The sequence below is a fragment of the Sporothrix schenckii genome (assembly GCF_000961545.1).
Source record: "Sporothrix schenckii 1099-18 chromosome Unknown Cont41, whole genome shotgun sequence".
Taxonomy (NCBI): domain Eukaryota; kingdom Fungi; phylum Ascomycota; class Sordariomycetes; order Ophiostomatales; family Ophiostomataceae; genus Sporothrix; species Sporothrix schenckii.
The window spans coordinates 2,104,947-2,129,187 of NW_015971142.1; the positions used below are offsets into that span (position 1 = coordinate 2,104,947).

The 24,241-nt window shown below is 55.9% G+C and overlaps 9 protein-coding genes across 9 annotated transcripts; 4 read left to right on the plus strand and 5 right to left on the minus strand.

Annotated features, from left to right (window-relative positions):
• Positions 1-362: 362 nt before the first annotated feature.
• Positions 363-1,867, minus strand: SPSK_07465 (pyruvate dehydrogenase E2 component (dihydrolipoamide acetyltransferase); the record flags this gene model as incomplete). The annotated part of the gene is made up of 2 exons (XM_016734127.1): positions 363-1,457; positions 1,553-1,867. The coding sequence occupies 2 exons, from the start codon at positions 1,865-1,867 to the stop codon at positions 363-365; spliced, it is 1,410 nt and encodes a 469-aa protein (XP_016590997.1).
• A 1,751-nt stretch (positions 1,868-3,618) lies between these two features.
• SPSK_06856 (Arf family guanine nucleotide exchange factor SEC7) lies at positions 3,619-9,513 on the plus strand (the record flags this gene model as incomplete). Its single annotated transcript, XM_016733530.1, has 1 exon — positions 3,619-9,513. The coding sequence occupies one exon, from the start codon at positions 3,619-3,621 to the stop codon at positions 9,511-9,513; it is 5,895 nt and encodes a 1,964-aa protein (XP_016590998.1).
• Positions 9,514-10,071: 558 nt separating this feature from the next.
• On the minus strand, positions 10,072-11,310 carry SPSK_07611 (uncharacterized protein; the record flags this gene model as incomplete). Its single annotated transcript, XM_016734270.1, has 1 exon — positions 10,072-11,310. One exon carries the CDS (start codon positions 11,308-11,310, stop codon positions 10,072-10,074), a length of 1,239 nt encoding a protein of 412 aa, XP_016590999.1.
• A 604-nt stretch (positions 11,311-11,914) lies between these two features.
• Positions 11,915-12,871, plus strand: SPSK_07797 (DNA-directed RNA polymerase III subunit RPC7; the record flags this gene model as incomplete). The annotated part of the gene is made up of 2 exons (XM_016734452.1): positions 11,915-12,037; positions 12,119-12,871. 2 exons carry the CDS (start codon positions 11,915-11,917, stop codon positions 12,869-12,871), a joined length of 876 nt encoding a protein of 291 aa, XP_016591000.1.
• Positions 12,872-13,200: 329 nt separating this feature from the next.
• SPSK_07442 (nucleoporin p58/p45) lies at positions 13,201-14,752 on the minus strand (the record flags this gene model as incomplete). The annotated part of the gene is made up of 2 exons (XM_016734104.1): positions 13,201-14,569; positions 14,685-14,752. 2 exons carry the CDS (start codon positions 14,750-14,752, stop codon positions 13,201-13,203), a joined length of 1,437 nt encoding a protein of 478 aa, XP_016591001.1.
• Positions 14,753-15,336: 584 nt separating this feature from the next.
• Positions 15,337-16,658, plus strand: SPSK_07565 (pre-mRNA 3'-end-processing factor FIP1; the record flags this gene model as incomplete). The annotated part of the gene is made up of 2 exons (XM_016734224.1): positions 15,337-15,644; positions 15,716-16,658. 2 exons carry the CDS (start codon positions 15,337-15,339, stop codon positions 16,656-16,658), a joined length of 1,251 nt encoding a protein of 416 aa, XP_016591002.1.
• A 321-nt stretch (positions 16,659-16,979) lies between these two features.
• SPSK_07045 (uncharacterized protein) lies at positions 16,980-19,596 on the minus strand (the record flags this gene model as incomplete). The annotated part of the gene is made up of 3 exons (XM_016733715.1): positions 16,980-18,554; positions 18,625-19,421; positions 19,515-19,596. 3 exons carry the CDS (start codon positions 19,594-19,596, stop codon positions 16,980-16,982), a joined length of 2,454 nt encoding a protein of 817 aa, XP_016591003.1.
• A 1,718-nt stretch (positions 19,597-21,314) lies between these two features.
• Positions 21,315-22,161, plus strand: SPSK_07866 (golgi family SNAP receptor complex member 2; the record flags this gene model as incomplete). The annotated part of the gene is made up of 2 exons (XM_016734519.1): positions 21,315-21,334; positions 21,405-22,161. The coding sequence occupies 2 exons, from the start codon at positions 21,315-21,317 to the stop codon at positions 22,159-22,161; spliced, it is 777 nt and encodes a 258-aa protein (XP_016591004.1).
• Positions 22,162-22,489: 328 nt separating this feature from the next.
• Positions 22,490-23,541, minus strand: SPSK_07733 (thiamine pyrophosphokinase; the record flags this gene model as incomplete). The annotated part of the gene is made up of 3 exons (XM_016734390.1): positions 22,490-23,146; positions 23,235-23,308; positions 23,382-23,541. The coding sequence occupies 3 exons, from the start codon at positions 23,539-23,541 to the stop codon at positions 22,490-22,492; spliced, it is 891 nt and encodes a 296-aa protein (XP_016591005.1).
• Between the last annotated feature and the right edge of the window lie 700 nt (positions 23,542-24,241).

A 24,241-nucleotide genomic window follows, 5' to 3' on the forward strand; every position in this document is an offset into this window, starting at 1 on the left:
TCTAATCCATTTTTAGATTCCAAAGAAGTTTTTTAAAAATTGGGAAATAAACATGCAGCTAGTAAACACGCAACAAAAACTAAAAATCGTTGTACACAGGGGCCTGCCGTTCTCTGGACAGAGAACAAAGTCGAGGCCCCGTCCCTGGCAACCTCCTGCGTCTATATATTTGTATATACGATTGGAGCAGGTTGTGTTGGTAGCAATAGGCCAGCCATGGGAAATAACTGGCCTCCATTAGACAACTTCGAGACGACTCTCTGACTCTCTGGACGCTTTGGATGCGTCGGGTCCCCCAGACGTCCTCGTCGTCCGGTCACGATGGATATCCCATCCGCATGCCAGCATAAACTGTAGCCACCTTACAGCAGCAGCTCCAGCGGGTTCTCGACGGCCTGCTTCAGCTCGCGGATCCACTCAGCGCCGACAGCACCGTCAACGACCTTGTGGTCAAAGCTGGCCGTGACGACAATCTGGTCGTCCCACTCGACACCGACGGAGCCGTCCTCGTTCTCGGAGGGTATGGCAACCTTCTTGGTGGTGCCAATGGCCAGGATAGCAGCCTGCGGCGGGTTGACTACGGCGGTGAAGCGCTCGACGGCGGGGTTCATGCCCATGTTGGAGATGGAGATGCTGCCGCCCTGGTACTCCTCAGGCTTGAGCTTGCCGTCACGAGCACGCTTGGCGAGCTCCTTGACGGCGTTGGAGATGGACTCGAGGCCCTTGGTCTCGACGGACTTGACAATCGGCGTGATCAGGCCGCTGGGCGTGGCCACGGCAACGGAAACGTCAACGGTGTTGAACTGGCGGATGGCACCCTCGCGCCACGACGAGTTGGCCTGGGGCACCTTGCGGGAGGCGACGCCAATGGCCTTGATCAGGAAGTCGTTGACGCTCAGCTTGTAGCGGCCATCGGCCGTGCTGTTCAGGGCCTGGCGCAACGTCTGCAGCTTGCTCACGGACAGCGAGGCAGAGACGAAATAGTGGGGGTTGGTGTTCCAGGACTCCAACAGGCGGTTGGCAATGGTCTTGCGCATGCCAGTCAAAGGGATGTCCTCGTAGGCAGCGCCGGCAGCGCCAGCAACCGCACCACTGGGCGCAGACGAGCCAGAGGACACGGCCTTCTGGACGTCGGACTCAGTGATCTTGCCACCCGGACCAGAGCCCTTGAGGCCATCCAGCTTCACACCCTTCTCAATGGCAAGGCGCTTGGCGGCAGCACCGATGTTGGGTTCGCGCTCGAGCGCGGTCTGAAGGCGGCCGGGAGAACTGTTGTCCTCGGGCTCGGCGGGAGCGGCAGACTCGGATGTGGTCGGGGCAGGGGTCGGGGCGGACTCGGCAGGAGCGGCATCCTTGGACTCGGAAGCAGCGGGCGCGGCATCACCGCCAGCATCCGCCAGGGTGAAGGCCTCAAAGGCACTAACATCACCGCCTTCCTCGACGAGAACAGCAATGGGCTAAAAAGGAAAAGATCAAAGGTTAGCAAAACGCAACGGAAGAGCTGGCATAAGCATCCTCGCAAAAAAAAAAAAAAAAGGCAAGTGAAACTTACGTTGCCTACGGCAATGTCCTTGTCGCCCGTCTGCTTCAGGATCTTGGCGAGGACACCCTCCTCCTGGTACTCAAAGTCCATCTGGGCCTTGTCGGTCTCAATCTCGACGAGCACATCGCCAGGGGCGATGGCATCACCGGGCTTCTTCTGCCACGCGCCAATGTTGCCAGCCGTCATCGTAGGCGACAAGGCGGGCATCTTGACGACAGTGTGTGGCGGGTAGGAGGCATAGAAGCGGGCGAGTGCCGACGGCACGGCGTACCGCAGGACGGTCCGCTGCTGGAAGACGCGCCTCCGGAGGACGGGAGCGAGCATGGCGGCGGTGATTTGGACGGGAATCGGATGAATCTGGAAGGCGAAAAGGGGTTTGAAGGAGGGTCGGGAGAAGTCTGATGCGAGCTTTTTGACTTTTTAAGACCTCGATCGGAGGTGAATTGGGGGAAGAAGAAAGGGGTGGAGACAACAAGAAATAAAGTAAATTAGGACAAATCAGAAAAGAAAACTAAGACGGAGAAGAACGGAGCGAGCGCGACCAGTGGGAGCTCGAGTGACCAAAACGAGAGCAACAGTAAACAACAAGAGTGATCTGACGAGTCAATGCAGTCACAGAGGATGCGGTGATGGCTATGAGAAAGAAAAAAACAAATGGGAGCGAGTAACACCGGAGAAAGCGTTGGGGTGTTTGAGAGCGCGAAAAGTAGCGAGGGAATTGACGATGGCTGAAGCCAACTTCGGGGGGAATTGGCTCGAAACGAGCTTTTTTGCTGTTTATTTCTGGTCCATTTTTTAATGCTTTATTCGCTCGTTTTTACTCCTTCCCTGAAGTAGCCTCCTCGATCGCCGCAGAAGTCCTAGTGGTTGGGGCAGCAAAAGAGCTTGCCCGACCCACCACCACTGACAGGGGCCGCTATTGCCGTTGCCAAATGGCTTGTTCGCCAGCAGTGGTCCGCTGGACGGCGCTGGCCGCACTTCTTCCAGGGGTTCTACGGAATAGTGGTATTGATACTTGCAGCTACAGCAACCCCTGGCAAGACGTCGCAAATAGCGACGTATGATTGGTAGGCTTCTGCTCGACGGCCGCTAAGCTCCCAAAGGCCTTCTGGACAACGCGACAGGACCGACTCCGGCGGGTTCTAGTCTACGCTTAACGATGGCTTAAAATTATCTGGAATACAAAAAATGTCGCAGTGCCATTCCCGCTCTCATGACCGGAACTCTCTGGAACGATGTCGCACGGCAGAGCCACAACGCTCACTTGTCCATCACCGTCGTGTATTGAAACCAAGAAGCAGCCTACTGGATTACAACCGGGGAAAGGCTTACCACCGTACATGGTATACATTTCGCTCACTGTTTCTGTCAGACATTTGAGGCCACGTGAGACCACGTGATGCGGTTATGGAACAAATCGGACTTGCACAGCTGTCCTTTCGCCTGTGCGCTTAACATGTTCAGCCCGCCTAACGCCTCACACATTGCGCCACAGTCGCTCTGCCACAGTGGCCTTGCCTTCGCCCAAACAGGCGGTTGTGGGGCACTGGCAGGGAAACGTGGCGGACCCTTCCTCCTTGCTCAGCCAATCTGACTAGGGGTCGCCCACAAGCGTGGGTTCGCCGGATACGGGTCGCAACTGCCCCCAGTGCTGCGTGTCGTCTATTATTCTGTACTGTGGGCGAAACATGCTCCTTTCCTGGTTATGTTGGTTCCATATTAACTAGGCAGCCCGATTCATCTGCTTTCATCCAGCTGCTCGGCACCGGCAACTTTCGTCACTTAACGACGGGCGTCACACTCGACGGCTGTTCCTTTTCCCATCTTAGTTGCTAGCTTCCATCCAGATCCAATTGTGCCCCTGGCTGCCACGACCGTGACCTGAAGATCGAGCTGCCCCCCGAACAACAATACATCGGCAAATCGTTTCCTTTGGCTTCAACATCGACGGCGGCCATCCCCTGCGATTCCCCTGACGGCATCTGCCTTTGACAATTACACTCGGCCGATCGTACCACTCCAATCCTCGACCTCCCGCGCATGGCCCTTCGCTCGACCTACCCCTCCCGGCCAGCATGAGCTCGCTCAAGTTCGTGGCCGCGTCCCTCGGGGTCATTGCTGCGGCCAAGGACACTTCACACAATGCCCCGTTAGCGGACGCTGTCAAGAAAGCCCTTGCCGCCATCAAGGAGAAGGACCCTCAGTTTCCCGACCCCGAAATCATCTTTGCGCCGCTGCAGCTCGCCACCCGCTCGGGCAGCATCCCTTTGTCCACGACTGCCCTCGACTGCATTGGCAAGCTCATCTCCTACTCCTACTTCTCCATTCCGTCCGCCTCTGCGGCCGCAGCCTATGCTGCTGCCGATGCTGCCTCGACCGATGCCGACGAGGACCCACAAAGCCAAGCCGCTGCTACTTCTGCAGAGGGCTCATCAGACCCTGCCGACCGCGCACCGCTCATCGAGCGCGCCATCGACACAATATGCGACTGCTTCCAGGGCGATACGACGCCCGCCGAGATCCAGTTGCAGATTGTCAAATCATTGCTGGCCGCCGTGCTCAATGACAAAATTGTCGTCCATGGTGCTGGCCTCCTCAAGGCTATCCGCCAGGTGTACAATGTCTTCCTCCTTTCGCGGAACGCGCCCAACCAACAGGTTGCCCAGGGCACACTGACACAAATGGTCGGCACCGTCTTTGAGCGCGTCAAGTTGCGTCTTCAGATGAAGGAATCCCGGCTCGGCTTGTCAAAGCTCAAGCAGAATGGCAGCAGTGGTATTTTTGAGCAGCCCCGTGCTAGCACGGCCTACGAGGGCGAGGGCGGTGGCGATGGCGACGAATCTCCTGATACGGCCTCGGCTGCTACCACACCCGGTCTGGCTCGTGACGAGCCAGGTGCCGCGAACGGCGAAGGAGGTGCCGAAACGAAGTTGACACTCAAGGACCTCGAGCACCGCAAGAGCTTCGACGACTCGAACCTCGGCGATGGCCCCACTATGGTGACGCACCTCAAGCGTGACCCGACGTCCTCCGCACGATCCGTGTCCGAGCAGACGAATCCAGACAGTCCCCATGACGAGGCGCCCGAGTCTCTCGACGCCGAGGATGAGGTCTACATCCGTGATGCCTATCTCGTTTTCCGGTCGTTTTGCAACCTCTCCACAAAGGTGCTGCCACCCGACCAGCTCTACGACCTGCGCGGCCAGCCCATGCGGTCGAAGCTGATCTCGCTGCATCTTATCCACACCCTCCTCAATAACAACATCAGCGTCTTCACGTCGCCGCTCTGCACCATCACCAACACCAAGAGCAACGAGCCCACCAGCTTCTTGCAGGCCATCAAGTTCTACCTGTGCCTTAGCATCACCCGCAATGGCGCCAGCTCGGTTGACCGCGTCTTCGAAGTCTGCTGCGAGATTTTCTGGCTTATGCTCAAGTTTATGCGGGCATCCTTCAAGAAGGAGATCGAGGTCTTCCTCAACGAGATTTACTTGGCCCTCGTGGCGCGGAAAACCGCCCCAATGTCGCAGAAGCTGTACTTTATCAACATCCTGAACCGCTTCTGCGCCGATCCCCGCGCTCTTGTCGAGACCTACCTCAACTACGACTGCGAACCGAACGTCGACAATATCTTCCAGACGGTCGTCGAAAGCTTGTCTAAGCTGGCCATCACTCCTGTTCCCATTGCCTCCGACATCGAGCGCGCGTACGAAGAGAAGCACGGTAGCACCAGCGGCAGTGAATGGCAGATCAAAACCTCCCTGCCGCCTCCGCTGACGGTTAACTACATCGTGCCCAACCAAACCCCTGAGCCCGAGTTTCCGCAAGAATACATTATGAAGCGGGTTTCTCTCGATGCCCTCGTTGAGTCACTGCGGTCGATGGTCAACTGGTCGCAGGCTGGCCGCCCGGATGGCGGTGCAATGGCTGCAGCGGCTGTAGACGCGGACCGGCGGACATCTGTGGATGATGTCCGTGAATCCATTGACCCTTCGAACGGCGACAGCATTTCGCGTGTGGACACACCGGTTCTCCCCTCGACGCCTGTCATGGATGATGACCCGGAACAGGTCGAGAAGGAAAAGGCACGCAAGACCGCCTTGTCCGTCGCAATTAAGGCGTTCAATTTTAAGCCGAAGCGTGGCCTGAAGATGCTTGTTGAGCAAGGGTTCATTCCCAGCGACTCGCCCACCGATATTGCCAACTTCCTCATCCGGGAAGACCGGCTGGACAAGACTCAGATTGGCGAGTACCTCGGCGACGCTGACCCCAAGAACATCGAGACGATGCATGCCTTCGTCGACACCATGGACTTTTCGAAGCGCCGCTTTGTGTCTGCCCTGCGCCAATTCCTCCAATCGTTCCGTCTTCCCGGCGAGGCCCAAAAGATTGATCGTTTCATGCTCAAGTTTGCTGAGCGCTACAACGATGGCAACCCGAATGCCTTTGCGAACGCCGATACAGCATACGTGCTATCGTACTCGGTTATTATGCTCAACACCGATCTGCACAGTACAAATGTCGTGAAGCGCATGACCCAGCAGGACTTTATTCGCAACAATCGCGGTATCAACGACAACGCCGATCTGCCCGACGAGTACCTAATTGGCATCTACGAGGAGATTGCTTCCAACGAGATCGTTCTTGACAGTGAGCGCCGGGCGGCAGCCGCGGCTGGCAATCTGCCAGTGCAGCAGCCCACCGGCCTGGCGAGCGCCTTTACCAATGTCGGTCGTGACCTTCAACGAGAAGCGTACGTCCAGCAGTCGGAGGAGATCTCCCTGCGGTCCGAGCAGCTCTTCAAAAACCTGTTCCGCAGTCAGCGCCGCAACGCCGCCAAGGCTGGCGGTGTTAAATTTGTGCCGGCCACCAACTTCAAGCACATTGGCCCGATGTTTGACGTGACGTGGATGTCCTATTTCTCGGCATTTTCCAGCCAGATGCAGAACGCGCACAACCTCGAGCTAAACCGTCTTTGCCTGGAGGGCATGCAGCTGGCGGCCAAGATCGCGTGCCAGTTTGAGCTGTCGACCCCCCGCGAGGCTTTTATCTCGGCGCTTCGGAACGCGGCGAGCCTCAACAACGTTCAAGACGTGTACGCCAAGAACGTCGAGGCCCTGCGCGTCCTTCTCGAGTTGGGCTACACAGAAGGCAATTACCTTCGGCAGTCCTGGAAGGACATTCTCATCTCTGTCAGCCAGCTTGAGCGCCTGCAACTGATGGCTAGCGGTATCGACGCGAGTGCTGTGCCCGACGTGTCCAAGGCACGCTTCGTGCCGCCCTCCAAGGACCGGAGCAGCACAGGTAGCGACAGCCGGAAGTCCACGCAGCGTCGGCAGCGTCCCCGTGCTCCCACGGGGCCCAATGGCTTCTCGTCACCGGAAATCGCCTACGATCTGACATCGGACGAGACCGTTAAGAGCATGGACCGCATCTTTACCAACACGGCGAACCTGAATGGTGAGGCCATCACCCACTTTGCGCGTGCACTGACAGAAGTCAGCTGGGACGAGATCAAGGTGTCCGGCTCCAATGACAATCCGCGCATGTACAGTCTCCAGAAGATTGTCGAGATCAGCTACTACAACATGACGCGTGTGCGTTTTGAGTGGACGAACATCTGGGACCTTTTGGCCGACCACTTCAACAAGATTGGCGCCAACGCCAACGAGGCGGTCGTTTTCTTCGCGCTGGACTCACTGCGTCAGCTGTCTATGCGTTTTATGGAGATTGAGGAGCTACCCGGTTTCAAGTTCCAAAAGGATTTTTTGAAGCCGTTTGAGCACGTCATGGCCAATTCCAAAAACATCCACGTCAAGGATATGGCCCTACGGTGCCTGATCCAGATGATACAGGCGCGGGGCGAAAATATTCGGTCGGGCTGGCGGACTATGTTCGGTGCCTTCACGGTGGCTGCGCGCGACCCGGCCGAGAGCATTGTCAACATGGCATTTGAGAATGTCACACAGGTGTTCCGGACTCGCTTCGGCGTCGTCATCGCGCAGGGTGCTTTCACAGACCTAATTGTCTGCCTGACTGAGTTCTCTAAGAATATCCGGTTCCAGAAGAAGAGCCTGCAGGCCATGGAGACGCTCAAGGCCGTTGTGCCCAAGATGCTGAAGACGCCCGAGTGCCCCTTGTCGCAACGTCACCTGGCTGCTGCCAACGGCGATTCCAACGGTACGCAAAATGGGAACAGCACAAACGAAAGCGACCTCAAGTCGCCCCTCTCGAACCGTGCATCAACGTCAGTCGAAGAGGGCTTCTGGTTCCCTGTCCTCTTTGCATTCCATGATGTCTTGATGACGGGTGAGGACCTCGAGGTGCGGTCGAACGCACTTAATTACTTCTTCGAGACGCTGCTGCGGTACGGCGGTGGCTTCCCGCCCGACTTCTGGGACATCCTGTGGCGCCAGCAGCTGTACCCGATCTTCTTGGTTCTGCGGTCGCGGCCAGAGATGTCCAACGTGCTGAGTCACGAGGAGCTCTCCGTTTGGCTGTCGACGACTATGATTCAGGCGTTGCGCAATATGATTACATTGTTCACGCATTACTTTGAAGCGCTCGAGTACATGCTCGACCGGTTCCTTGAGCTGCTTGCCCTCTGTATTCTGCAAGAAAACGACACGATAGCACGCATTGGTAGCAACTGCCTGCAGCAGCTGATTTTGCAGAACGTCACCAAGTTCTCTGAGGAGCACTGGTCCAAGATTGTCGGCGCCTTCTGTGAGCTGTTTGAGCGCACCACGGCCTACCAGCTTTTCTCGGCCACCACCATCAACTCAACAGCATCGCTATCGCCGCCTCCCGGCGCCCTCGAGTTTGGCTACCCACTAAGCCCCGGCGTGCCACCCGATGGCACATTTGTGGACGAGAAGTCGCTCAAGATCAATGGCGGCAGTGGCACGGCCGAGAGCGGCAACCCGCTTCCCGACTCGGACACGGCCTCGACACTGTCGCTGCCAAGCACCGCCGTGGCAGTCGAAAGCGAGGACGGCGAGGACGAAGATTCCAGCGATGACCCGCAGACGCCAACCGCAAAGAGCATCGCCGCTGTCATCGCCGGAAACGGCCCGTCAACGCCACAGCAGCTCGAAGACTACAAACCGACCAGCAGCCTCCAGCAGCAGCCTGTGGTAGTGACGGCAGCACGTCGCCGCTTCTTCAACCGCATCATTTCACGCTGCGTGCTGCAGCTTCTTATGATTGAGACGGTCAACGAGCTCTTTAGCAACGAAGCCGTGTATAACCAGATCCCGTCGACCGAGCTGCTCCGTCTTATGGCGCTGCTGAAGAAGTCGTTCCTGTTCGCGCGCCGCTTCAACAACGACAAGGAACTGCGCATGCGGCTGTGGCGCGAAGGGTTCATGAAGCAGCCGCCCAACCTGCTCAAGCAGGAGTCTGGCTCTGCCGCGACATACGTGTCCATCCTCTTCAAGATGTACGCCGACCAATCCGAGGAGCGCCAGGCGAAGCGCGCTGACGTCGAGAGCGCCCTCGTGCCTCTGTGCAAGGATATTCTGCAGGGCTACCTGGCCCTCGAGGACGAGAGCCAGCACCGCAACATTATGGCATGGCGGCCGGTCGTCGTGGACGTGCTCGAGGGCTATGCACAGTTTCCCGAGCCGGCCTTCCTGGAGCACCTGGCCGACTTCTACCCGAGCATGATCGAGCTGCTGGGCCGCGAGCTGAGCGGCGACCTGCGTGCGGCCATTGTTCACGTGCTTCGGCGCGTGGGTGAGGTCAGCCTCGGCCTCAGTGGCCTCTTTACTGGCCAGGGCGCTGGTGGGCGTGGCTCCTCGGGCGCGTACGATGAACAGCAGGGCAAGCACCGGCGTCGTGGTGACAGCGTTCTGAGCACGGCGACAACGACAACGACTGAGGGCGGGACTGTGGACTACGAGGGCGGCGATGCAAGCACCAAGTTTATGGGCCGGCGGATGAACTCGCCATCGGCACCTGAGGCGTGAAGAAAAGAGGCTCCGTGTGTAAAACGCACAGAGGGGCGTAGAGCATAAAAAAAGGAGATTGATTCTATGTAGAAGGCTCTTGGGACGGATGTGTTTTGTGCCATTTTGAAGGCTTGTTTCTGCTATTTTTTCTCTTCTTTACTGTTGGTATATATTTTCTTTAAAACGTCAGGTGCAGGTTTCAGCACGGTCAATGTCACACCGACGAAATAGAAACGCGACTTAAAAGAAGTCTGCCTTTATGTATTTTTTTCGTGTTTCGATAGTTCGAGTGTCGAGAAATGAAAGGGGTTATATTAGACTGCGATAGGAAGAGAAATTAACAGAAGATATTATTTGACGTACATTTAGGGGGTTGGTTGCTTATACTTCATTGCTCTGAAAAATATGTCATAATAAGAAAAGATAAGTATATGGTGTAAAACATTTTATTATTTATTGTAAGACGCAAAAAGTCGAAAATAAAAAAGCAGATGAGATTTACAGTTAACAAACACACAACGCCCCAATAACAAAAGACCCAAGCTCTCAAACTCCCTGCATATGCTGTATTTTCTTTTACTGCCACCCAGAAACTCGCGTTGCCGACGCTGGAAGTATTTGCCGCAACCAGTCCCGAAGCTCATCCGCTTCCTCAGGGACTGTCCGGTCCGGCAATGACTGAAGGGACTGTAGGAGCTCCGGGTCCTGTGCCGTGGCCGTTCGCAGCAGTGTTCGCAAAACCTCAATGGTGTAGTCGACATTGTTGCCGCTGTCCTCACTTCCAGTTGCGGCCGACGACACGCGTCTCGCCAATGCAGCCACGCGCAACACGCTTACGAGCGTCTCGTAGAAGTCCACCATGCTAAGGTGCATCAGCACATCGGACGTGTCCACCATCTGCAGGGCGACAAACTGCAGCAGGCTCTCTGAACCGGCCGCGACCGCGGCCAAATTGAGGGCGGCCAAGCGCGGTACGAGCCGCAGGACACGCCCCTGTGCAATGGACTGCTGGTGCGTGTTGCCAGACGTCTCTGGGTGGGTGCCACGGCAAAGGGCCACAAGCACGTCCCGATAGAAGGCTGGATCGTGCAGGAGGCGGTTCCACAACTGGCCCTGGCCCGGTCGTGTGCGGAGGGGCGATGGCGGCGCAATCGTCGTTGTTGCAATACCACTAAGAGACCCGTTGATTCCCCGTCCTGGTTCGTGCTGTGTCGCCGTATACCGCACAGGTGGCAGTGGGCAGTCGACATCCAGCAGATCGCCAATCACACGTGAACCGCACTCGCCGACTTCGACCGCCGGCGACGCCAGCCAGCGCACAACCAGCGCGGAGAGCAGTGCATTCATAGTCGAGAGACGGGTGATGTCTTCGGCCGCACCAGCGCGGCGCTGGCTGGCCGTGTTGCTGCCGCCCGAGGCTTTGTGGACCACCGTCATGGCCAGCACGTTGGTCGCAGGCGCGGCGTCTGCGCCAAGAGCGGCGACCAGGTTGGCCTCAGACGCGAGCGTCAGCGCATCACGAAACGAGACAGGGCCCAGCAGCTTGATGGCGATGGAGGACAATACACCGGCATTGGCTTCGGAACCGACGGCGACTGGATTCTGGAGGACGCCGACGATCTTGGGCAGCAGGCGGGGTATAAGGGCAGGAATGTTGCCTTCGGTGAGCTGGAGCTCGACGGTGTCAAAGAGTGCTGGATCAAACCGGACTGAGGCTGGGGTCGCCGTCGGCGGTGCATTGCTGGGAAGAGCCAAGAGAGCATCCAAGTGCCGGTCGAGGTCGTCGAGGCCGGAGATGGGGGCGTTGTGGTCCATGATGGGTGGAGGGCTCAATATATGACGCTTTGAAATCGCTTGGCACGATATGAGAAGCTGCAGATTGGAGTATGCCAGACGACCAGCTTCCCCAAGCCTGAAGCCCCAAAGCGCAGCTCTGTGGCCGTTGTTGGTGATGAAGACGCCTTTTAAGTTGGAAGGTGTCGTCAGTTGTTTCTCTGCCTAGCTCTAATAGGTGCGCCTCGGGGAAGGAGCTGCCTGCGAGTTGGGGACCGGCTAAGGAAAACGCGGGGCTAGCGCTATTGGGCCGACGCAATGCCTGCCGGTTGGGTACCTTACAGCATGCTTTTTGGGCGGTGGGGGACGACAACGGCGAACTTGGTTACCGATTTGCTCACTGTACCGCGCCACTAGTGCCGGAACGCCACTAGCGAATGCAAGGTCCAAAAAATTGACGGGCAGAAAAAAAAGCTGTAGGACAGAAAGGCCTGTGAGAATTGGTGATAATCTACAGTCATAGGCCATACCGCATCGCGGTCATACGCATGCCACCAACGTCCAACGCGTTACATTTGCCCGCCTGCCCCGTCTTCGGTACTCAATTTTTCTGCCTCCTTCCTGTCCTCACCATACAGAACACACGATGCGTGGCGGTCGTGGCGGCGGTCGCGGCGGCGGTCGCGGAGGACGCCGAGGCGGTTTTGGTGCGCCATGGTCCGATGACCTTACAATGAAGGCCGACTCGCGGCCCGTTGAACTGTTTCCGGTGAGTTCCACGCTCTCTAAGAGATGGTGGCTTTTAAACGCTACCCCAATAATGCATGCGCATCATTAACAAGAGCAAAAGGCGTACTCTGCGCCGATGGCGGCTCCATTGACGCAGCAAGAGTGCCAGGCGGTCGACTATTTCCTGCTCGTCCGCGAACAGACGCACTCCACTCCCCTGTACACGCAGACGCGGACATGGAAGAGCCTTGAAGGCGCCGGGAGCGGCGGTCCTGGCGGCGGCGGCGCATCCGGCAAGGCGTACGGCCAGGACCAGATCAACCGGCAGTACGGCGTACGCAATAAGGCGACCGTCGACCCCTTCACGTCTGTACCCATGTACTCGCACCGGTTCCAGACGACAGAGCGCGCGCTGCCGGACCTGTCCGGGCGCCCGTTCAGCAAAGAGCTGTTCCCGCCCGAGTTGTGGCCCACGCTCGACGGCAACGACGACGGGCGGCTGGGCAAAGGCGGCGCCGGTGCCAAGAACATGCGCGACCGTGTGCTGGCACTGTCGGACGTGACATCGCTGCGCACAGCCGAGGACATTTTCCAGACGAAGAAGGCCGAGGACAGTGCGGACGGCGAGAGCGGAACACACAAGGCGCTGGAGCAACTGGAGAAGTTTAAAAATGTTGGCCTGGACAACGAAGACAATGTCGAGTTTGACTTGGTGGAGGATGAGGGCGACTACGACGAGGTGGAGGACGAGGAGTACGACGACGATGAGGAGGGCGACTACAACGCGGAAGCAGCCTTTGACAATGGCGACGACGACGACTATGGCGACGAATTTGACGATGGCGGAGGAGGCGGTGACGAAGGCATGTATTAGGGTAGGGGGGGAAAGGGGCGGACAGAACATTTGGAACGGCGTTTTGGGGAACGGCTTGTGTCTTTTGGCCTGTTGTGTATGTTGTATACACCACCTAATTATAGATCCCGTAATGACTGACGATGCTATTTCTATTTTCACGACGGAAGATCAAAATACTACATGTAAAAACAAAAGACGGACTCATTATATTACGCCAAGTAGAACGAAAATCAAATCGAACCGCGGCCGTGACCGCCGACCCACTCATCTTTGCTTCCTTCTCCAATGTCTCGACGTACATGATACAAAATAATACCCATGGTCCTTGACGTCCCCATACTCTCTCCTTACCGCCGACCCAGAAAGCCGCCCAGCTGCAGCCCCGTCATGCTCTCTCGTGCCGAGCCAACCAAGCTGGCCACCGTCAGGATGCTCTCCTCAAAGTCGCGGAGCACCGCTGCCAGCTCGGCGACTTTGTCGCTGGCCGAACTGCCACCGTCGCCGTTCGCGTCAGCAGACGACGATCCGTTTGACGAGGACGCTGCCACGCGCTGCAGTTGCTCCAACAGGCCTGCCTGCACGCTGTACATGTGCACCTCGATCTCGCCCAGGTTGGACTCGAGCTTGCGCAGCTGCGATCCGATCTCGTCGCCCGTGTGCGAGAAGTAGTTGATGAGGTCGGTGCGGCCGCCACCATCGCCGCCCCGGTCACTGCCCGCCTTTCCGTCGCTGCCATCGTCGCCGCCACGGACACCGTCCCGGCCGCCGCGCCCGTTCTTCTTGCCACCAGCGCCGCCTGTCGTCGACCACAGGCCGGATGTGTGGAACTGTGCCGGCAGTTTCTGGTTGTCAAGTACCTTGAAGCTGAGCTGCGCGTGCTCTGCGTCCTGCTTCACCGTCTCGCGCAGCGTCTGGATGGACTGCAGATCAGACGCCATGGCGCCCGAAACACCGTCGTACTTGCGCGCCACAAAGCGCACGTCGCCCGGTATGGCTTCGAGACTCTCGCTGTGCGCCGGCAGGAAAGCCTCGACCTGATTCTTCTGCTCAATGAAGGACTGAATCATTGTGTCAAAGGCAATGATGTCCTTTTGCAGGCTCTCCTGCAGGTCATTGAAGCGCGTCGTGCCCTTGAGGTTGGACAGGTCGATGCGTACCCCAGGGACGACCTGCTGTTGCTGTTGCTGTGCCTGCTGCTGCTGCTGCTGCTGCTGAGGTTGCTGTGCAGTGGTGCCAAATAGACCACCAGACATTGTAGATGGTGCCGCGGCTGCTGGCGTGGTTGTGCTTGCTCCAAATAGACCACCTGTGGCAGCCGCAGGTTGCGCTGTGGTTGTTGACGCGCTAAAGAGACCACCGCCCGTTGTCGCCGGCGCCGTTGCCGTACCTCCACCAAAGAGTCCACCACCCGTTGCAGGAGCCGCCGTCGTTGTCGTCGTCGTGCTGCCTCCGCCAAATAGACCGCCGAGTGCTGGTTTGGCAGGCTGGGCTGCTGCCGCTGTCGTCGCTCCACCACCAAACAGGCCGCCTGCTGCCGGTGCCGCTGTTGTCGTTGCCGTACCGCCACCAAAGAGAGGAGGTGTAGAGGTCGCCGGTGCTGGCGTCGCTGTTGCTGGGGAGCCAAACAGGCCGCCTGCTGGCTTGGCTGCTGTCTGTGTCGTGGCCGAGCCGAAGAGACCGCTGCTTGCTGGAGCTTGGGATGTGGCCGTACTACCGCTGCGGCGTGTTAGTGAATGTAAATGAACAGGACGGCACGAAGTCGTGATCAAAAGCCGTGTTGATCCAGGACGGATCCGAGCGAGGATGGAGCGCAAAAGCACGCCGTACTCACAAGAGGTTGGCCGCGCCTGTGTTGATGCTCAGCCCGCCAGGCACGCTCGCTGACCGAGCTAGCGCCATTGCTGAAGAGTGTGGACGGAGTTACTAAACACAAAGGTAGGGGGGCGAGGCAGGAAATGCAAGACAAAAAGGGCGGAGGTCTCTAAGAATGCGGTGTGGTCTTGGTGGTTGCGTTGGTTTGTTGTTGCTGTAGGTTTTAGGAAAAGCGTTTCGGTGATTGGTATTTTGGGCCTCCCCTTTCGACTTGGAATTTTGGCGCCTTGTCGCCCTGGGCCTGCGGTTTTGCCAATTGGTTTGTTTGAGGCAAGAGCTCTCGCGTTTTTGGAGGAGCAAGGCGCGGCTCGCGCTTCACCGCCTGCTGTTCCTGGCTAAAGCTGTCACGTGCACCTACCGCAAGCAGCGGAAATCCGCTGGCTCTCTGACCGCCCCCGCCACCAAATACGCAACAGCTCCCTGGTGTAATGCACGACAAAGGGCGCTGTCGAGACAAAGACCAGTGGTCTCCTAGTCTGCGATTTTGCCGCTTTTGCCAACCTCGTCCACATAGCTACGCTTCGACAAGTCCACGATTCACCACACGACGGCACTTCTTCCTCTCAGCTTTACATATCACGCTCACTAGAACACATATACGCCCACACAATATGGATATCGACGACGATGACGACGATTTCTACGCGCCGGATGAGCCAGAAGAGCAGACATCTGCCGCGACGCATGCTGAAGCAGCATTAGACCTGAAGCCAGAAGAAACCTCGGCTGAAGCAGAAACAGAAGGGGACGCTGGGCAGGGTGATGGTGCAGACGCTTTAGAAGATGGTGATGGCGACGATGGTGGTGCCATGGACGAAGACGGCGACGAGGGCGAGGACGGTGGGGAAGAGGACGACGACGACTCAGACATTGACATCATCACCGAACGGAAAGACGGCACAAAAGCAGCCCCTCCTTCGTATGTACACTTCTCGCTTCTTGCGCTCCTAGTTGCTATTCTACTGTATGGATACTAACACGTCTGCCCAGACAATCGAAGTACAGCGACATTCGCAATATACCACAGCGGTCAACCACTGGCGAAGGGAGCGCCAAGGCGACAGGGAAGTCTGACGACACAGCGGCAGGAGCTGCAGCAGGACGGCGAGGCAGTGCAGGCGAACCGTCCGCCGAATACCCAGCCGTGTCCACATCGACTGTTGACATCAACGCCATTCCCGTCCACAAGGCCACCGGCAAGCCCATCACCCAAGTCAACATTGACCTGGACCTCCCCGAGAACGACAAACCGTGGCGCAAGCCGGGCACGGATCTCAGCGACTACTTCAACTACGGCTTCGACGAGTTCACCTGGGCCCTCTACTCACAAAAGCAGGAGAGCCTGCGCACCGAGTACAACCAGGACGCCGTGGCCAGTTCCAACAAGCGCATGATGGAGGACTTCAACATGATGCTGATGGGCGGCATGCCGGGGTTGGGCGGTATGCCGGGTGGGCCTGGTGGTGTTGTTGGTGCTGGCAGCGGCGGCAACAGCATGGCCGCGGGCGGCGTGGTTGCTGGCGGGCCCGGTGCCAACTCGACTGCGGCCGGCGGGAACAATGCGGGCTCTGGCGGTGCTGCTGGTGCCAGCAGTGGTTCTGCCGCGGCTGGCGCTGCTCAAGGCGGTATGCAAGGCATGCCAGGCATGGACGGTGGCATGCCACCTGAAATGCAGCAGATGCTACAGCAGATGATGGCGTCGGGCATGGACCCCAGCCAAATGGACCCTGCGACAATGGCTGCCATGATGGGACAAATGGGCGGTGGTGGTCCTGGTGGTGCTGCCGGCCAGGGAGCGGTTGCCGGCGGTGGTTACGGTAACCAAGGCTTTGGCGGCAACCAAGGTTTCGGTGGCTACGACCAGAACATGAGCGGCGGCAATGCTAATCGCGGTGGGTTTAACCGGGGCCGAGGCGGGCGGAGGAATTGGTAGTTTTGGTAGGCATACCTGGTCAGGTCGAGCTAAAACAAAAGCGATGAGCTTCTTCTTTTGTCAATTCCTTTATTTATAGTAGGACAAAATTCCAGTCCCTGTCCATCTTGTGCCCAGTCCCCTCCAAAGTGGTCTCCTGAATTATTCCTTTCTTAGCCAAAATACTCCGTCCTATCTTTGCCAAAACGAACACTAGAAGCACGTTTTCTGCATCCTTCAATCGATCTGAGAACAGTAAACCAACCATGAAATACCTCCTTGCAAAGTGTAATATTCCAAAGACCGTAATTAAGACCTGATCCAGAAAATGAAGGCCCATATTCAGTGATTCCTACCATTCTCTGTGTGGCTCGAGTTACCATCGTCGCCAAGTTCGGGAGAGTCAGTATCGTAATTGACAGCCCACGAGTCATCAGGGATGGTGTACATGCTCGCATCGAGACCTAAATCACCAGATATGAGTGCGGACGAGGCCAATTTCGGTATTGGCGTACAGTTGGCGCCCAGAATGTTCTGAATGGAGTTGTTATACAGCGCCATCTGGTAGAGAAGACTCATATGCTCGTCGGTACCCCATGGTGATGCTATGGGGTTCAGCATCGACGGTTCGGCCACAGTCAGCTGGGATGGGGCTATCGCTGGGTTAGTAGCGGCATTGCTACTATGGCCTCCCACGGTGGCATCTCTTCCGGTGACACCTGTGGTGACTGCGACTTCCATGCTGAAAACATCTTCCATGGGAGCATCAGAGACCATAGCAGCTGAGTCTTGATCTGATCCGGGGCGGCTTCCGTTGTTTACGGCTGCCGGCAGCTGAGTACTGCTTTCACCAGCGGCTGGGCGAAACGGAAGTGTCAACATATTCGTTCCAACGTTGTTGAGATTGTTGAGCCGTGCATCTGTATTGAGTACCGCAAAGCTGCTGGCAACCGATGGGAACTCATTACTACTCGCGCCGCCGCCCATGAATGAGCCGTCAACGTGAAAAGTGGCACTGCTATGGTTGCTTCCTGGATGGAAAGATGCTTGGCCGTCAGAAATCAAGCCTTGGTTTACAGGCGGCCAAGTAACTGGGGTACCAAACGGAGCCACGGGGGTAGCTGCGGCTGTTGTAGTGTTGCCATTTTCTTGAGGCCAGGAGAAAGGAGTGGGCGCCATCGGGGTGAATCCAGGTCCGTTTTCTATCGTTGCCACTTTAGGCACTGCCGAGCTCACACTCATATTCGAATTCGCCGACGAATTCTGGCCTTGGTCCTGGCTCGTATCGTTGGCAACGGTACCTTCGGACGTTCCGAATGTAGACTGCTCTGTAGTGGAGGTCTCTGTCTTGGCTGCGAGCCTCCGGTTCCGGACGCGGGGCTTTCTCTGGGAGGACAGTGGCGGAGAGCCATTCGCAGCCGCGGTTCCTGAGGGTTCACCAGCAGTATCGTTTTCGAGAGATGTTGCGGCATTTCCAGCTGTCGTCTTCGCCTTCTTTGCAGCATGACTCCGCCGGCTCATCTCGCCAAGCTTGCGTGTCTGCTCGATCAAGCCACTGTGGGCAGTTCCAGCGGCAGCAACTACGTTGCCGTCACGGTCCTGCAAATCACCCGATGAGCCAACTTGTACTTGGCCCGTTCCAATGGCATGTCGACCTACAAACACCTGTGCATTGCGTTCCGCGTTCTGGGATCGATTGTTCTCCTTTCGGCGATACTCCCTGCGTGGGTGTGCTACCAGCCGGGCCATGTAATCAGACTCGAGCAGACTACAGACGGCCGCCTTCGAACGACGTAGAGTCGTAGCAACAGCCTCAAACCGGTCATTGAAGCTAGTGAACTGGGAGTCCCAGCTCCAGTCGCGGCCACTCCAATTCATAAAAGGCAGTTGGCCACGGTCGATATCGCGGATTGCGTACTAGAAAAGTAAGGTGTTAGTCGCCACCACATATGTGAGAAGTCAGCATTTCGAGGAGGCTTGTCTATACCAAAATTTCCCAGGAGAGCATCTCGACCTCGATGCGGGTGAGACCCTTCACCTTGGAAACGCTAATTGTTTCCTTTTGTTGCAGAACGGGCTTCTTGGGAGAGCCCGTTTTCATTCGTGGACTGTTGGCCTCGGCTGCATCCTTAGAATTGCCGTCGTCGTCGTCGTCTCTCTCTGTGGCCGACCGTTTCCGTGGCGGAGTAGGGCTACTAGTGTCAATATCGCCATCATCGCCGCTATCGTCGCTGCTTGAGCTCTTCAAGGACAATGGCCGCTTTTTTTCTAGGATGTCATTCATGTTGAGAATAGCATCATAGAGTTTGCATACGAGCTTTTGCTGCTCTTCGATGGAAGTCGGAAAGTCAGACCAACGCTCTGGCGGCACCGACTTGAAATCACGGCTGCCGTACTCTGCACGTATTTGACGGGCCTCGTAGTAGCTGCGGATGAGGGGGCCGCTCGTGTCGCTATAGTAGTTTTCGCTCTTTTCCTTAAGTCGAGTGGACCAGTCTACAGCACGTCCATCGAGAAGAGTGGCACCATTGAGCGGAGCATCCGTTCCTTTATTGGCCGAGAGCGACTTAGAGATGCGATGACCAGTGGCCTGGCCTGGTGGTATAGCCAAGAAAATGGGCTTCCATGCTTGCAGGGCAGCAACGCTCTTGCGTAGCGTGCTTTGGTCTTGCTGACCAGCGTATGCCGCAACGTACTCTGTAATGTTTGTTTTGCCAGTGAGGCTTTCAAGGAAGCTCTTGGAAGGGAGCTCCCCGTGATAGATAAGATGGTCTGAGATGCAGTCTAATTTTGGCGAGGAATAGTTTTAGTTTGCGATATAATGTAATTCCCTCTGCGTGAAGGTATAACATTTGTTTGAAAACATTGAGAACATACCGAGGATGAAGAAAAATATATTCCGGTCACTTTCATCGAGCACCTGTAGGTAATCAAGAGGCTTGGCGGTGGAGCCGTCCATGTTGCTCTGTATTGTTTTGAATACTCGGAGCAGTTAGGACTCGTACTCTTTATGGTTGGTGTTGAATATGTGGCTGCGTTGAGAAGGAGAGGGCAAGGAATGAAAATAAAGGTCGGCAGAAAGATCAAAGGCTTTTGTGCGGAGTATGAAGAGAGATGGTGTGAAAGTCGAAGTTTAAAGTGCACATTGTCGACGAGACCATTCTCTTAAATAGAAGAAATGGAAGCAAGAGAAGAACCATCCTGCCCCTGGCTGAATCTCTCCAGACGTCCACTAGGCACAGGACAGCCTCGTCTTGCCAAGACATAATCACTGTGTCCGGAAGGAGCAGTGAAGTGTCTTGGAACGCCTACCGGCCCCTCCCACCTAGGTAGGCCGGCCATGGCTCAGCCCGCCCGTCAAAGACAAGTCAAGCGGCTTCCGCGTCTGGAACATCCGGAAGCTGGATCCGCTTGGGGCTGGCGTCGAGCTCCCCGCAAGAGAATGAAACATTTCAGTCTTCCACCTAAATCTTTCGTGCGGCTCTCTATAGTAGTTCCGACGCTTCCTGTATTGATCTTTCTCGAGGGAACTGATTTGAGCTTTGAGCCTGTTATTCTCTAATGCTCTGACCTCGTCTTCTGTCCAATGGTGGCCCAGGTTGCTGGTTGTGGCGAAAGGCGACAGTGAATGCTTTGTTTGTTGTCGAAACTTTAAAACATAAATACGTTCCATCTTCTTCCCTTTTATTATTGATGGCTTTGTTGTATCACATGTGCTTCTTGCCTATGCGACACAATATCACCACCGGAAGGTGCGAATCGAGAGGAGGAGTCTAAATGCACAGTAAATGCTTAGTTAGCTAGTCCATAATAGGCAATTATTGTATAAATAGCCACTAGATGGAAAATGCATGCCGTGCGAATAGACAGACGGACTGTACTAAAAGCGTCATTACGGAGAGATGATTTCCACTGCACATGGTTTCGAAAGCAACAAACCAACTGTTCCTGATGCGAACGCTCTATTTGCTTCTGCGAGCAGAAACCTATGGCAGCGCTGTCATCTGGTTGTTTGGCATCGTCGGTGGCTTGATATAATTGACACACTGGGAACACTCCTCGATCCGGAGCACGAATAACAGCTTTTGTCTAGGCCTGTACTGGAATCTAGGCAATAGAACACGAACAATAGATAAAAGAAGAAGACGACCATAACAAAGAGCGACCAAGGCTTATGAGACATAAGAGGTCAATGTTGTCTCGCGACATTGATGAATCGATGTTCACTTTCACGCGAATCAGCCAGATTCGGCACGTGACCTATATTGTCACTACTTCGGGAAGGCGGTCAAATGGCCGAGCCAAGCTACCCTGGCAGAAAGCAGGCCCACAAAACTGGGACGGCAAGAGCTCTTGCCATCCAAGGGATTAAGCCACGATTGCCTCCTAAAAAGGCCAGAACACAGAAAATAATCCACGAAACTTTAACTACGTCAGAACCCCCATACGTTCACCAAACAGCAAAATAAACGGGAAAGGCAAAAGCAAAACAGATCGACAACCTCCCAGCGGCAACCGACACTACCAATATTTACATGGTGGGCAGCGGTTTCGAGGCAGAAAAAGAAGATAATAACGACGCCAACGCGCCTTGTGCAATACATTTCCGACCCCTTTCTTTTATCGCATCCCATTTCCTCACGCGACCCGTCCATCGACGGTAACGACTTTGTCATAATGGTAAAGCTGGACCCTACGTGACCCTCTGTGCCTGTTTTAGGATGTCCATGATTCTAATATTCGTCTTCAGAACACCGCATTCAACAGCGCGCTCAAGCAGAGCACATCCATCCGCAAAGACCTCTCCTCCTTCTCCGCAGCACTCGGCGCCGACCCGTCTGCACCACCACAACACCTGCAGCAGCCTGTATCTGCAGCCACGGTTGGCGCGCTGTCCGCCAGCTTGACTGCCTTTGCGCGCACCGTCGACGAATACAATGCACTCGCCAAGCAGGAACTCAACCCGGCAAAACAAGAAAAGGCATTTGACCGCATCCGCAATTTCCAGACCGAGCTCGGCGAGTTCCGCGCACAGTTCGACAGCTTGAAAGCCGCACGCGAGGAGGCCGCGCACCAGTCGAACCGCACGGAGCTACTGGGGCGTCGGCCATACGCAGCAGTAACGCCCGAGAACCCGTACGCAACAACGTCGGCAACGGCAACAGCGAGCGGCAGCCACAGTTATGGCGGTGCCGGTGGTGCCGGCCACTCCAGGACGATGAGCACGGCCGAGGACCAGCGCGAGGCGCACGCGCTGCGCGAGCAGAGCTTCTTTGCCAGCACGAACACGGCGCTGGACGAGTACATTGCGCGGGGTCAGGCGGTCCTGGGCGACCTGAGCAACCAGCGGGATATGCTCAAGAACACACAGAAACGCATGTACACCGTGGCAAACACACTGGGCATCAGCGGCGACACGATCCGTATGATCGAACGGCGGGCACGCGAAGACAAGTGGATCTTCTGGGCTGGTGTCGTAGTATTTGTGCTCTTCTGCTGGCTTTGCTTGCACTACTTACGGTGAGGACTCTTGTGATACCGGGTGGTTTAGAGCAGAGAAAACTTGTGGGAAATCATTTGCGTTACGTTACGGCATTCATGTTTCCGGTGGTCTTTCAGCGCGGCGTTTTCTGCCTCGGTCGTCCTGATTTTATAGGGCATATGTACAAATTTATCATTGTTTGGGAGGACACTCTTCTGTACATCATCAGGCAGAAACGATTTTTGTTTAGCATTCTAACCAAGTCGACCATGTCCGCTAAAAACACACAAATAATAAATAACTTAATCGATCACGAACGACACAACAGCTAATAAACGCTTTACAAAAAAAAACAATAATAATAAGGAAGCTACTTGCCCTGCCACTCTTCCTTTAAAGCTATCGTAAAGACAACAGACCGGTTTGTCAGCACCTCAACGATCTCCGTCTCTGGCAGGACGTGGTTGCTTGTCGACATCTGCCCGCCAAACTCCGTCGGCCAGTCCGTAATATCCCATTCCAGACCAGACGTGGTGATGACGCTGGGACCTTGCATAGGTAGAATCCCAACGTGTTTTGCGAATACATCCTCAGCCGGCTCGCCGTTGCCGCCATCGCCGCCATCGCCGAGCCGCTCGCGGACGTGGATCCGGTGGAGGCCGGGCAACAACAAAAACGTCAGACTGTCGCTTGTCAATAGGAACGTGCTGCCATGAGGGGCAGTCTCATCCGACCAGCCGATGCGGTACTTCTCACTAGTCGCATCTCGTCGCCGCTCGCCAAATAGATAGAGGTGGTGGAGCTGGCTGACGCCTTGGTCCACGCGGCCGCCGAGTCCACCCAGGGCAACGACGTCGATGCCCGGATGCCGATCCTGGACAAGTTTCACAGCTTTCGTGAAGTCGGTCGAGTACTGGTCGGTATCATGGATAATTTCCGTCTTATGGCCGGCTGTCTCGGTCTCAAAGTACTGTTGGACGTCTGCGCGCAGTGAGTCAAGGTCACCGATAATGACGTCCAGGTTTTTCTAGGTGTAGGGTCAGCAAACAACGAGATGTCCATAAACGACAAAGCGCAGGAAGAGCAGGGCAGCAAACGCAACGACCAATACTTACAAAATCTTGTCCTGCGGTTTCCGCTACGTCGTGCAGCTGGTTTGCGCCTCCGTCCGCAGCTACTCGGAATTGTGCTGCGAGGATGTTAGACTTGGTGACAGCAGCACCAAGAAGGCAGGGTACCGTCTCTTGCATGGACCGACGTACCACGTCGCCATATGCGCTGGACCGGTCCCAGGCTCGTTAATGGCTGATTGAGAATGACGGCAGCATACGGATTTGTTGCGCTGCGAGGATTGCGTTGGAGAAGCCGTGCTGGAAACCAGTCAAAGACCGGTGTGTATGCCGGAGCAGATATGGAAGCCATTGTCGTGGGGTCGGAAGACGACGCGTAGCAATCGACCAAAGAAGCCCACTGTAGACTTAGCTAAGATAGTGTGCGTTGCTTCGTAGCGGTTGGTGCTTCGGAGTGGAAGCTTGAGAGATGTTGTTTAAGGCAGGCCAGGTATCACGCACTCTCACCTTCTACGTTCTATGCGGGACTTCAAAGATAGGTGATTATTCAGTGCTGCAAATAAGAATTTCATCGTAGCTGAAGTATGGACGAACGAGCAAACTGTGCAGCCATCGTTTAAATTTCAGAAAATTCGCAGAATAAGATCAAATCTTGTAGCAAATATTTGACAACGAAGAACAGTAAATAAAAGTAACTGTCGTAATATCAGAACAGTCGGACGTGCGGTGCATTACGTCGTGCGCCTGCCCTACCCACGCGACAATACATTCGGTACGTAGCGTCACGGTCGCCAAAATCTTAGCTCTAAGCCAGCCAATCATCCGCCCGGATGACGGCGGAACGCAGCGCTGTATGCTTTAGTTTCGGCCTTTATGCTGACCAATTCGGCTCTGTAAATTTTTCAAAATAGCTCGCTCAGTCTGTTCACTCACCATTTTCACATCGACGCTGCATTCTCGAAAACGTGACATTACCTTTGCACTATCTTCACCTTTTCCTTTTGTTCCGGCATTCGCGCGCATCGTTTTTCCTTTTTACATTCAATTTCGTT